Below are 13,893 nucleotides of genomic sequence, written 5' to 3'. Positions count from 1 at the left end.
ATAAGTTTGATGGTTTATATCATCTCTAAATTCACACAGAATCTAAACTTTTGGCACTAAGTTATTCTGAATGTTCTACTTCCAGATTCTGAAGTTATTTGAATGTGTGTCATGTTCTGACCATAAAATAAAGTTTAAAAACAACAAATATGGTTTCTTCAATTGCTACTCAGAACCACAAATCAGCCTTTAAACTTGAAGGATATATTACTTTGACATTCAATAAGATAATAATATCAACATGGACTGATATCAATACCATTACCATGATCATGTTTCCATCCATATCACCCCGTCAGTGTCCTAACGTTTTCTCCTGCTGATGTGCTGAGAAGTGCAGTGCCACCTTGCAGCTAAAATAGAAGCAAAGAGTCATACCTACCTAACCACAGTTAGATAGTCTATCATTAACCTTTGCGACTTCAGTCCTATCTCACAATGCGTACAAGTGTGTACTTCATACCTGCATAAAACTACAACTTACTTGAAAATGTCTTGAAGAACTAAATCACACAACTCTGATGAGAACATAAAATTAGGGTAGAATTCCGAGGTCCCATTGCAGATAGAGGCGAACTATTCCCAGGGCATATTCTTGTTAATGGAACATTCTTCCACATTGAAATGAATGACTAAAAATATAACTGAAATCACATTACAGATACCATCTCAGCAGCTCTCTACCGATCTGAATAAACCTGGATTTTATTCTCTAAACCTTTAATCACTATTTCCCTCAAACACATCCAATCCAAATTCCCTTCCTAAACCCTGTTCAAGACCCTAGATGAAAAATCAATGAGAAAATGTTAAAATATGCCTTTCCCATGAATAAATGAACCTATGAGCGATTTCAAATTGTTAATTATGCATTAATGATATGGTACCCAGCGCCTAGCCAGATGACTGTTGGGTATTCATTAGCTTAACCAACCCATGTCTTGCGTATAAAGATGAATGTAATCTGCATTCTGGCAAAAGCTGTAAGGCCAAAGGTAGGACAAGTTAAAATAATGGAAAATGGAGCTCCTGATAATCATGGCTACATATTAAGAAAGAGAAACTGCTTTGTTCTTTCCAGTACTTTTTGAGTCAGAATAAAACCCTGTTCCCCCTGTGATCATATCTGACTTGAAAGTAAACATAGATGGAGAGTAACCCGCGATCAGATTATCCCCACTGCAGCACAGTGAAGGTCAAGAATGTTCAGGCTGCAACGATCTTTAAGTTTGGCTTGGCAGGAAGAAAGGCTGGTACAATATTTAGAAAATAACTTGATTAATTAGAGATTAGACACACAGTCGAGAAAACTGATTTATACTGTGCCTATATACGGCAATAAACGATAACGATATATATCGCAAAATAACTTTTCCTCAATAGAAATATGAGACATGCTCGATACAATTTCGATAGAATTCATTCATCCATGTTTTGACAGACATAAGAACAGCCAATCATAATTAATTAGCGCCGCACCAAACCAATCACACTAGAGCCACGTCAAGTTAGGTTGACAGCACAGGTGTAAGAGCCAGCACACGCTAATATTTGGGCTACAACTGCAGATCATGAGTGTTCCCTCAGGAGAAAATGTGATCGAGAACTCGGGTGGACTGAAAAGTAAGGTGTGAACTATGTCAGTTTGGGGCCTTCAATACAATACAGAGGTGTACCGAAAGAATGCATGTAGCTCATGAAGAACGCAAACACTCACCTTTCCTTAATTTTCATTTCGGTTCTACGCATATTATGGCAGATACGGAACACACCCCCACGTATATACCCACGGCATTGTTTCATTAAGGTGGTCTGTTTTGTTTGTATTCTCTTTTAAAACTTGGAAGCTTTTGCCTGCTGGTCAGACTTTTAGCTTAGTTTTAAATATATGTACCTGTTTTATTTATCTGAAACAGTTGTATAATGTTCTTCAGCACATCTGACATGTTCAACCTCTGACAGAAAATAAATCATATTTAAATCAAAAATAACCTTCTGATGTCTTCGCAACTAACTTACGAGTAACGGGAAAATTTAAGTTTGACAAAAACAGTGATTTGATTTATATCGTGATACACATTGATATTGTCTGATATGGAAAAAAAATTATCCTGATATGATTTTTTTCCCATAGCGCCCAGCCCTATATATAGTATATGTTTAAAACCCAGGCTTTCATGAAGGTCCAGCTGTTACTAAATATTGGGCACTTTCATTTTTGCAGTGATTACAGGACATGTTGACCCTCTACCAGTTATTCAGACTCCCCAGTCCCATATTTGATGCTATTGCTTTTTCTTTTATTTAGAGCAGTGGGTAGATATGTGTTGTCTTAAGCCTTAAAATGGATATAACATGTCACAATGGCTCACAGATGGCGAGGCTTAATCACAAAGCCACCAAGATATCTCATCAACTACTTTATTGTTTGGATATGATATGAAAATATAGAATTTGGCTGCAACAAGATATAATAAACTACCACTGAACATGTCCAGTGGCATTTACTAAGTATTCTATATTCTGTCACCAGCATATACTTGAATGCTCACTGACCCAGTCATTATCCAAGGATATTACAAATTAAATTCTTGACTTTTACAGGATTATTGTTCTTGGTCTTATATTTGTGGAGCTTTATTCTAATAATCCTTAAATATGAAAGCAAGTCATCACAGTTTTTAAGGGATGTGAATTAAACATATAAACGTACACTGCATAACATGTCACCATCATGTAAAGGTCCAGAAAAGGAAGCCATAGTAATGATGGGCATTCATTTTGTAAAGGCTGTAATTTCTGTTCACTCTTTCTTCAGCTGTTTCAGCTACATGCATGAGCTGCTGGTTCCTTAGCAACAGTCTCTGCAATGATGCAAGATTGAAGAGGAATAGATCTGCAGTTCTACAGTGCAGGTGAAGCCAAAGTCTACCAATGCCTCCTGTTGTACCTCTACAAAGTTACATCTGTTAAGCCATATACCTCACATATTCATTATAGCACCCACCCCCCTAACACAGCATTGAAAAACACCAGAATGTACAGTGCTATGAAGCTAATGCAATGGTGTTAAGAACATATACAGCACATTTTCAGTGACTTTATAGCCAGCTTGTTCCTTCATAGATCTAAAAATATCAATTCATTGTGGCTTTTGTACTTAAACGTTCACTGTTGTAAATGAAATCCTGCAAACAGTAATTTTCAGAGTATGAATAAAGGTGAATTTCAATCAAAATCTGCATAATAGATTCTGCAGACTAGATGTCAGACAATAGTGGATTAATGAAGGCAGATGTAACAACTAAAGTCTGGAGCAGGAAAAAGTGGATTGCTGATGAAATGATTGAGATCTTCACAGCTCCTCCATATAAAAATGTAGGCACTTAAAACCAGTATGCATGTCTAAAATTAACTATCGCTCACTTCACTAGAAACCACATTACTCTTGACTTAAACATCTAAGTCAACTGTAAAAAAAAAAAAAAATCATAGGTGGCAGCCATTTTCATCCTTTGAGCTGTCATCTTCCCTCAAAGCCAGTATTTCTAATTCCAGCTCCACTATCAGCAGCATCTTCTGATACCCATCAACGCAGATAAATCATCCAAACTGATTTTCAGTCTATCTCTAATGAATACCTCGGATATCTGCTTCTGTTTTGTAGTGGATTTGGATGGGGAGTTAAATTCTTACTGATAAAAAAAATGATGACAGATGCCGTTAAAACATCTGCACCATCAGATATTGTTTTACTCCCAAGGACAACAAGAAAATACAGATATATTATGACATACTGAGCTATATCTGTTGGCATCAGCACTAAGCATCAGTTTTAACAAGCACGACAAGTGTACTATAATTCCCGAAGTCACCAAAAATAGAGAAGATAGAATTGTAAAAATGTCACGTATAGAAAATAGTTTCTTCAATTCTTTAACTACAGTACCCACTACAAATACTGATGGAATGCAACTGTATTTTGATCACAGTTAGAGATATTTTACCAAGACATATGACATAATGTAAGACAACTATGCGCAGGTATATTGAATTTGTCGTAAACAATGTTTTCTTTCATGTAAGGAATCGAGTTTTTAGGAATGAGGAATGCAGGGCAAAACAAAAAATTCTCTACCTGGAAAAAAGACACCATCATAAAAGAGTGAACTGCAGTAAAAGAAAAGTTCAAAATAGCAACATTATGCCTAGACTTTACCACAGAAAGCTGAATACAGAGTTCTCCCTAAGGTCAAACCTTTCTTTATCTTTTAGAAGAACCAGCACATGAAAACTGATTTGCAAATAAAGCCAGCACCATCCTTTCTGTGTTTTTTAAAAAGGTACGCTGAAGAGATAGCTCATAAAAGGCTCCAGTGTGGTCCTATCAAGATGCAGAATAAAGACAAGCCTTCACTGAGACGATTACGTAATAATTCTTGGGCAGCACAAAAAAAAAATAAAAAAATCAAAACATTCAGTCCTTGTCGCTTTAACTGAGACACCACAATCCCAACAGTTGATTCATTTCCATACAAAGGTGATTTTCATTCACAATCCCACTACCCTTGCACATGAGAATTACCAAAAACAAATTAAAAAAGGTATAAAATCCATCCCTTCCACTTTCTGATATAAGGTATGGATCAGTGTTGGCTATTATATCTACTGATTTTTATTGATGTTATAAAAAGTCCTCTCTAACAACCCAGTGGACTAGTGATTAATCCACATTGAGCCAAAGATTACATGAATTATTCATGTCAGTATTTTAAGATGCATTGTGTTATTCTGATATCGACTCGGGAACATCTTATTATCTTTGCCTTTAGCTTCCTGTCAACACCCCAATGGAGCTGCACCTTATGATTCATAACAAAATAATCATTGCAACAGATCAAATGTTAATGTTCCCCAAATTTCAGCTCAGTTTCAGCTAATAACACTACAGAGGGGATAAAGTTGCATTAATATTCACACCCAGTCAAGGCTGCTTTCTCTAATTTTCCATTTTCTAATCTCAAGAACTCAACAGTTCCACAAGATGGTACGCTGTTATCATGAGAAGCTGCAACTTGATCCCTCTTAAATGACCATAGCAAATGTATGCAAATGACATCCAGTAAAAGCTACGACTGAAATGAGCACTGGATGCATGTGCCTGTACAGTGGAAAGTAAAAATACTGCAAGGCAAGAATATGTCTCAGCTATGACAGCAGCCTTTGATGGACAGTTCAGTGACTGCTATACTGTCTAGGTGGAAAGTGCTACTACCATTTAAGACATTCCCATCTGTCTGTACATCATCTGCAGTTGATTCTGACAAGCTGCTATAGGTCAGGTTTACCAGCTCTGTCACCCTTTTCTGGACTGGATTTCTAGTGCGATAAAGAAGCCAGTGTCAACCCAAATGATGTCCGCCGTGCCTTCAGTGGAGGTACATCATTATTCCATCTTCGGGGTATAACAGCTCTTTCTGTGTGTGTGAGCATTTCTGCATTTTCTGAGGGAGATCATTAGTTTCATGTGACACGTGAGTTCACATTTGGCTGCCTTGTGTATGTGCTTCACTGGTTCTCAACAAACCTCAGACCCACACCAGAGGTCAAGCTTTAATATGAGACAACAGTAGCCCTGTGGTTATACGCATTAAACAGTTGAACCAGTTTTTGGAGGCTAATTAGAGTGGCTCGGGGTGTCCTCTCTTGTGTGTGCAAGTGGAAATTTTAGAACAGAATAGAATATCTTACAAAAAATTAACAATGCCATCCAATCTGTGCATCATATAGAAATGCAAACACAAACCTGTCAATGAATGCACTGATCCCTTAATAAATAAACCATGTTGCATTTGATTGTCAACACTGCAGTGCATGGGGGGACTCACTCCATGAGCAGGACTGGAGCAGATCGGCTACGCCCCCAGCCTCAAAGTGTGATTGTTGACACTGTGCTATTCGCCCCTGACAACGTTACCACTGTGCATAAAGGAGGAAATAAGACCCCCTCCTCAAAACAGACCCCCCACCACCACCAACCCACCATTTACCCTGAATGAATGGAAAGCACCAACTGACATGACCCCCCCACACACACACACAACCACCCCCCCACCCCATCCTCCTCACCTTCAATGGAGATTACATGCTCTCGGATCTGGTTCTGCAGGGCCAGGTCGTCAATGCGTTCGATCAGGTCGTAGATGGCGTAAATGTTGGGGTGGACCGACTCGAACCGGTGGATCTCTGCCCTGATGGCCGCTGAGTTGGACAAAACAAACTGCGAACCCGCTGAGCCGGACTGAGCAGCCTGTCCCGAAACAGTCCCCGAACCGAACTGACCGGCCCCTGAGCTCGCAGACGATCCGGATCCGAACTGGGACGGGATGGATTGGGGTACCGGGACGGGGACGGGCGCAGGGACCGTGCCTGGAGTGGGCATGGCCGGCTGAGACTGCTGCGAGATACCGGACACTGGGACGCTCGACTGGAAATTCATTTTTTTTTTTTTTTTGAGCGAGTAACTCTTTTTTTTTTTTTGTACAACGACAACACTAATGTCTGGACTAGAAACTGGGGTTGAAGCGATGCGAACAAAAGAAGTCCGCGCGATTTGCTGGTTTGGAAAACGATCGGCGCAGACGCATCAATAGTTGGACGCCAAATGCAACAAAACGCGGCTCTTGTTCATATTATTAAAACTTGACTGTGATTCATTTTCCGTTATTGGCCAGATCTGTCCACGGCCGTTTTATTTTTTTGGTTTTTTTTTTCTGTGGCTTACAAACCCGCAATGCCTACCACTCGGACCCTCCTTTACTGGGCTACACCGCTGTTTGGGTCTGCGCCGTTTTCCTGGACTTGCTGTGTTTGAAGGAGACAATGGGCTCGGCTTCAGCCCCGGTCCGCTGCCGCCAATGCGTTGTTTCTGCGCTGAAATGAAATAGCGTTTAGTCTTCTTTGGTCCAAGTGGTCCCTGCCCAGCGCCCTCCTCCGCATGCTGAAACGTCACCCATCACGTAATTGTACTTGAGATGGGGGAGGGTGTGATTGGATTTGGTTAAAAAAAAAAAAAAAAAAAAAAAAGGGGGGGGGGGGGGTAGCAACGTGCACATCATCATAATAACCTACCTGACAGTTATGCAACCGCCAAAAAATGCAACTGCAAGACACATCAGTACAATTATTATTATTATTATTATTATTATTATTATTATTATTAGGCGTGGAATCCTGATTGAGTCTAAGCCTAAAGCTGTTTGATCCGATGTGGGCCCACACATTCACACTTTCTCATGAACGAGGACGCGCACGTGGACGCGCACGCACACTGTAATATATGGGCTTTTAAGGGACTTCCTTGCACCACTGTCAGTGATGGCAAATGTTTTTTCCTCCCATAGTTATATCCTCTTACAACCCTAAATCCAGCATTGGTCATGTTCAATTTCATTCCTTCCCACAGCCATTCAGAGTCAGATTCAGAATAGTTTATTAAGCTCCGTGTAAGTACAAGAAAAAGTAGCAGGGAAGAAATTATCAGTATTATATTTATTTCATTTCATTTATTTCGTTCATGGTTGTGCATTTCATCAAGTAAACAAACATGTACACACCCATGCTTGAAAGGGAGCAGGATGAAGAAAATCTTATATTTCCTGCCCCCTCCTAAATAATAATAACCTTAATGGTTAGTCATACACAACTAGCTATAAAATTGTACTGTATAAAGTCAGACAAACCAAACTAAATACATCCAAAGATAGTACAAAATGACTGTTCATATAATCTCATTGTCCTTTCTTCATACACTTTATATATAAATCTATATAAAGCTTTAAATATGCTACCAAAAAGACTGTACTGGACAAATATTATCAATATGATAAGCAAAAGAAATACCACCAGATTATATAACAGTACACTATAAATCACCCCATATCACATTAATATTAAATTATGTGCAACTATATTGCAATATGTAAATAATATGTATATACAGTATGTACAAAACAAGTAATATAAATGGCATATTTCTGTTTTGTGATTCATGTTTCATCCTTGATTTTTCTGCCTGTCTTTTTGCACTTTGTTTTTTGTATTTTTGCTGCTGTAAACACTGCAGCTCCCCCATGGTGGGATCAATAAAGTCATAACTTATATTATCTTTATATCTCAGAGGAGATTATTGTTAAACTAAATTCCTGTGAGTGTGTCAGATAAGAAATAAATTGAATACATAACGGAAAAGTAACCCCCTGCTGTTTATCCTTTCTAAGAATTAGGAGTTTGTGGACCCCCTGCTACACATTCACATACAAATGCCTGAATTAGGTAGTCGAAGAAGAAATTTTGAGCTATATTAATATGCAATATGAAAGTAAGGTAATAGAAAACTAAAAATACAGTTATGTGGAGCAGGATGCACCTACACGTGTCAGCCTTCTTTTTTACTCACATCTGAGTGTCATTTCCTCCACATGCCCAAATCATCAAATATCACAACATGGCTAAAAGATTTTTACAAAAGGAAGTCCTATAATGGTGGTGTGTTATGGATCACTGTGGAGCTTTCCACACTGAGAAGTTAGAAAAAGAGACACCTGCTGGCTTGAATGCACATAACAATAACAGCTGTTCAGTAGGCAAGACTGTTGTTGCAGCAGTTTGTTTCTGCAGCTCATCTATGAATAAATATAGTCTGAGACCAAAAAAAGAAATGAAAATAACACTTATAGGATGTACAAGGTGTCTTGACTTTTTAATAAATGAAAAGGAAAAACAGCACCAAAGAGAAACTGTTGGAAATGAGATAAGATTACATTGCAAGAGACAAATATTCAGACATTACAGATTCAGAACTTCCAGGCAGCTTGCGGCTCTGAGACTCATGCATTAAATAGGCCTAATATAGAATGCAATAACCAACTTTTATTATACTGACGTTAGAGACAGCTGTGATGTTGAGACTGATTTTTCCATGCAGACACATAAGCACGACTGTGAAAAGACCTCTCAGCAATAAAAGCAGTATCACCAGTTCTTTAAGAAATAATACTCCAAGGATGATACTAAAGAAGTCTTTTTTTTGGTGGAAGAGGCAAACTGTTGTGTTTTTTTTTTGTACAATTGATGTGTGTGAAATACAGAAAGGATAATCTGCTTTTCAGTGTTATGATTCATGATTTTTGCCTGTGAATAACGGTGGTGACAAGTCGACTGGTTAAACTGTCAGAATCTCAATACTGCAGACCTACATAGTACTCCATGAAACAATACCCCATCACATCCTGTGAGCCACTTCATGTGTTATCTGCTGCCTCCTGCCACCATCTGTTGACCAAATTTGGAACTTCCCCTCCAGACACATTATTATGCTTATCCTTCTGCACTCAATTTTAGAATAAATGACATTCATAACAAGAGGCATTGTTGTAGTACAAAGATTGTGTCTTGTTCTGTTTAATTTAATAGCATCGTGGTGTTTATTGCTTTTGCAAGTTGATGGAAATTACATGCCCTGCTTGTACCTTGGCGCTTAAATAGAAAACAGTGGGGAGTGACAAATTAAATCTGTTCATTTAAAAACAATGCCATTTTCAGATATATTACTGAATTCTTTTCACAGATTTGTCTGCAGTGTGAAAACATTCTTTACTTTCTCATGCAGAGTTACAGGAATTATATGGCTAATTATCCACCCCATTCACTATACAGTGACATATTATAATATTGGCTCATATTGTGGTTTTTAATCTATGTTGCATAATAAGGGATTTGAACCAATCTGAAGTTATGTTTTTGCAAAATTATGTAGCATATTGCACTAAGAATAATTATTTAATATGGAACATACAGCAGACTAGGTGCCAGGCAGTAATCTGAGTTTTATTTATCTGGGGAAAGTCATATTGCAATTTAAAGAGAACAGAAGAATTAAAGTAAAACAATATTTCAAATCTGTTTTACCCTTAAAGGCCCATAACTAGTTTTGTCACAACTTCCGAATGATTTTTTTTCCTGTCCTGTGTGATTTCTCACCATTTATTATCACTCTATCTTCTGCATTTTTCAATGAACATCAAGTATTTTCCTATATTCTATTCACTTATCATGTAGATGTTCATAAAAGATCAGAGTAAATTGAATGGTTACTATATCAGAACAGAGGAAACTGAAGAAAAATGAACTTTTTCAGCAAAATATGTCAAACAAGCATCTCCATCCACTGTCATTTATTAAACATCTATGGGTTTACTGGTGAATCAATGTTGTAGAAGATGACGGTGTTTCCATGTTCACTACGGAGCCTCTGAACGTCCAAATGGGTCATATCTGGTGACCATGAAAAGATGACAAACTGCATTTTACAGCAATTATTTACATGGATTGATAGGATTAGTGGATCAGAAGGTATTAAACATTTTAGATCAGAAGGTGGTTTAGTTGGTGGTGAATGTCTGGGCCTGTATGGGTTAATAAAACTGTAGGGTGGCCTATAAGGATGTTTTGCTTTACAGCTCAAATGATTAATCTAGCATCTTGCTCCAAATGATCAGTATATGCTTTTGAGAGCTGCCACAGGACACTGGGAGTTGCCATGAATACACAAAGAAGCAGAATTTCATTTACACCCATTGTTGGACAGAAATATTTATGAAGACTACCTGAATTATTGATTTTCATTTTAGCTTGCAGAGATGTGGACCAAATACCAATACCCAAACAGACTTTTTCCCGTTCTATCTGCAGCTGAAACCTTCATGTGAGTCTTTACAAAAGGCACCACTGTAAAACCTTTTCAGACCAAGAAGAAACTTCATTTGAACTCATGACATTGAGCTCAAATGCAATTGCTTGACCGAGGACAAGCTGGAGCCTGTCTCAGACAGTCTCCAATCACTTTACATGAATATTTTAGCTCCTAGTCTGTATGTTCCAATATTTAAAGTGAAATAGCTACTGATTACATCACATTCCCATAATTACACCTAATGAGACTATATGTGAAATTAAAGAACAAGCAGCCATCAGCTACTGGATGAACACGTAGAACATTTTCCACACACATCTGCTTTAATTTAGTTGTCTCATTTTCTGTTACATTAGGCATGTAATAGAAGAGCTGTTAAATGCATGTCATCTATCTATCTATCTATCTATCTATCTATCTATCTATCTATCTATCTATCTATCTATCTATCTATCTATCTATCTATCTATCTATCTATCTATCTATCTATCTATCTATCTATCTATCTATCTATCTATCTATCTATCTATCTATCTATCTATCTATCTATCTATCTAAACCTTAACCCATAAAGACCCAGCTACTTTTTGTGACTTAATCAGCTGATCACGTAGGTGTTCATTAAAACTCAGATTAAAGATGATTATCATATTATCAGAAAAAGAGAAAAATCCAATCCAATCCAATTCGACTTTATTTGTAAAGCACTCTAAAACAACTGCAGTGGACCAAAGTGCTGTGCAGAAGAATAATTAAAACCCAAATAAAAGAATAAAATACAGAACAGATTAATAGACATAGAACTGTACAAACAAGAAAACCGTGCTGTAAAGAAGAACAAATAAAACCTAAATAAAAGAATAAAATACAAGAATAGTTAAAAAAAAGAAATAAAAAATGAAGAAAAGGTGACTTTTTCAACAAAACTGATCATTAACTCAACATAAACCAAGAGTCTCCACCTACTGCCATTTATCAAACTTCATGGGTTTTACTGGGGAATCAATGTTGTAGAAGATGACGGTGTTTCCACATTCAATATGGAGCCTCTCAACGTCCAAATGGGTCATATCTGATGACCATGAAAAGATGACAAACTGCATTTTACACAAATTATTTACATGTATTGATAGAATTTGTGGATCAGAAGTTCATAAGTATTTTTTTTTACTGGTAAATGATTTTGGTTGCCAGTGGTTGTTTGGATCTTTATGGGTTAAATAGGTCACTGATGACATGGCTGATGTGTTGTACATACCTCAGTAAACTGAGTAACGACACTATTTCATCTGTGGTATAAAAGTCCTGATTTTCCTCCTGCAAAGCCTTGAAATTACAGTCTATCGCTATAAACTCTGTATTTTATAATACATAACAAGTATATTACTAACAGACAATGCCATACTCACTCTCCCTCAGTGCAATACTCATGACTCAGGCACCTTGGTTTCAGTTTTACCTTATATATGCTTTATTAGTGTTATATATTTCTTCTTATTTATATTTATGTTTCCAGTATCTGTTTGCTTTTTTGTATATTTTCTGTGTTTTTTAGTATATATTTTCAGTATAATTTTCATATAATTGTTTTTATATATCGTATAGTCTTTCTTTTTTGCACTTTAAAAATCTACTGCTAAACAGAACAGAGCTGCTAAAATGATTCTCATTGTTCCTGTAACAGTGATAGTAAAGATTTATTCTGTTCTTGAAAAACAAAACAAAAAACAAAACTCACAATAAACTTTTCTTACATGGATGTAATTTTTTTCATTTTATTTTACCATCTATATATTTGTAGGGCACACTTTTCTTGGATGCAGCTTCAAATTCGGCTAAGACAGTGCACAAAACTCAAACTAATAATTTTCTAAACTTTAATGGCGTTCTTTTCTTAATGTAAGTTTGGATCTAAGTAACATGCACTTAATTGTTTGTAACAGCTGAGGAATTTAAAGCACATCGGAATAGTATCATTCATGCCACTGAGTTTGAGACTTCTCCAAGCACTCATTGACAAAAGCAGGCACTTAACCCATAAGGACCCAGTGCTACTTTTGTAGTTGTTCACAAATACTTTTTTTTCTCTCGATTTAACCTTTCTTGTGTGTTTTGTCACCATTTGTTATAATATTATCCTCTGTATTTTGCATTTTTTCAGTGTAAATCATGTATTTTCCTATATTTAATTCACAGATCATGTAGATGCTCAGATTGAAGTTGTGTTATATCAAAAATGGAGAAAACTGGAGAAAAATTGAGTTTTTCAGCAAAGATACCAATAACTGGATGTAAAACCCAGTGTGTCCATCCACTGTCATTTACCCAACTCCATGGGTTTTACTGGTGAATCAATGTTGTAGAAGATGACGGTGTTTCCACATTCACTACGGAGCCTCTGAACGTCCAAATGGGTCATAGCTGATGATCATGAAAAGATGACAAACTGTATTTTACAGCAATTATTTACATGCATTGATAGGATTAGTGCAGGGGTCAGCAACCCTGGTCCTAAAGAGCTACTATCCTGCATGTTTTAGATGTTTCCCTCTTCCAGCACACCTGAAGGTCATTATCAGGCTTCTGCAGAGCTTGACGATAGGCTTATCATTTGAATCAGGTGTGTTGGAAGAGGGATACATCTAAAACATGCAGGATAGTGGCTCTTCAGGACTAGGGTTGCTGACCCCTGGTACACATAGCAAAACACCATGGATTACCAGCAAAAGCCAGTCTCTTGCTCAAAATCCTTAGTTCATCTCTCAAAAGTAAATATCTGTGTCACTGAACATGTCAGTTCTATCAGAATGACAAGTCCTTAGGTCATTGTGTACGAATAAGACAGTCAAATTGCTTAGTCATGTTGTCAATATAACAGTGTACTCTGGAGGGATGTTCTGGTGTAAACTATGGCTAAAGTTTAGATGACAGTTATTGTAAATTGTAAATCACACCTTAGTGTATGTGGGAGATTGATTGCAAGAGATTGGACAAGATTCACATTTATGCTCTTACTGTTTGTACTGAAATTTGTTGACAGACCATGTCATTGCGAAACAGAAAGGAAAAGACAGCACTGCATAGCACAAAGAAAAAAAAAAGTAGAAATGTGAACATGGGACAGTCTCCTTAGGGAAACC

At 37.2% G+C, this 13,893-nt stretch overlaps 1 protein-coding gene and 1 long non-coding RNA gene across 2 annotated transcripts in view; one reads left to right on the top strand and one right to left on the bottom strand.

Moving 5' to 3' along the window:
- LOC115436986 (arf-GAP with GTPase, ANK repeat and PH domain-containing protein 3-like) overlaps window positions 1–7,003 on the bottom strand; it is a 22,043-nt gene extending 15,040 nt beyond the window's left edge. Inside the window, exon 1 of the mRNA XM_030160031.1 lies at window positions 6,130–7,003. Within this exon, the coding sequence (XP_030015891.1) occupies window positions 6,130–6,499 (370 nt within the window). The 5' untranslated portion in view covers window positions 6,500–7,003. The remainder of the gene's footprint in view (window positions 1–6,129) is intronic.
- Window positions 4,950–13,867, top strand: LOC115436989 (uncharacterized). Its single transcript, XR_003937892.1, has 3 exons — window positions 4,950–4,961; window positions 13,560–13,567; window positions 13,599–13,867. It is a non-coding gene; the product is annotated as an uncharacterized LOC115436989 (long non-coding RNA).
- Window positions 13,868–13,893: the final 26 nt, after the last annotated feature.

The sequence above is a fragment of the Sphaeramia orbicularis genome, chromosome 17 (assembly GCF_902148855.1).
Source record: "Sphaeramia orbicularis chromosome 17, fSphaOr1.1, whole genome shotgun sequence".
NCBI lineage: Eukaryota > Metazoa > Chordata > Actinopteri > Kurtiformes > Apogonidae > Sphaeramia > Sphaeramia orbicularis.
The sequence above is the reverse complement of the archived record's forward strand: the minus strand, read 5'-3'. Positions and strand labels throughout refer to the sequence as shown.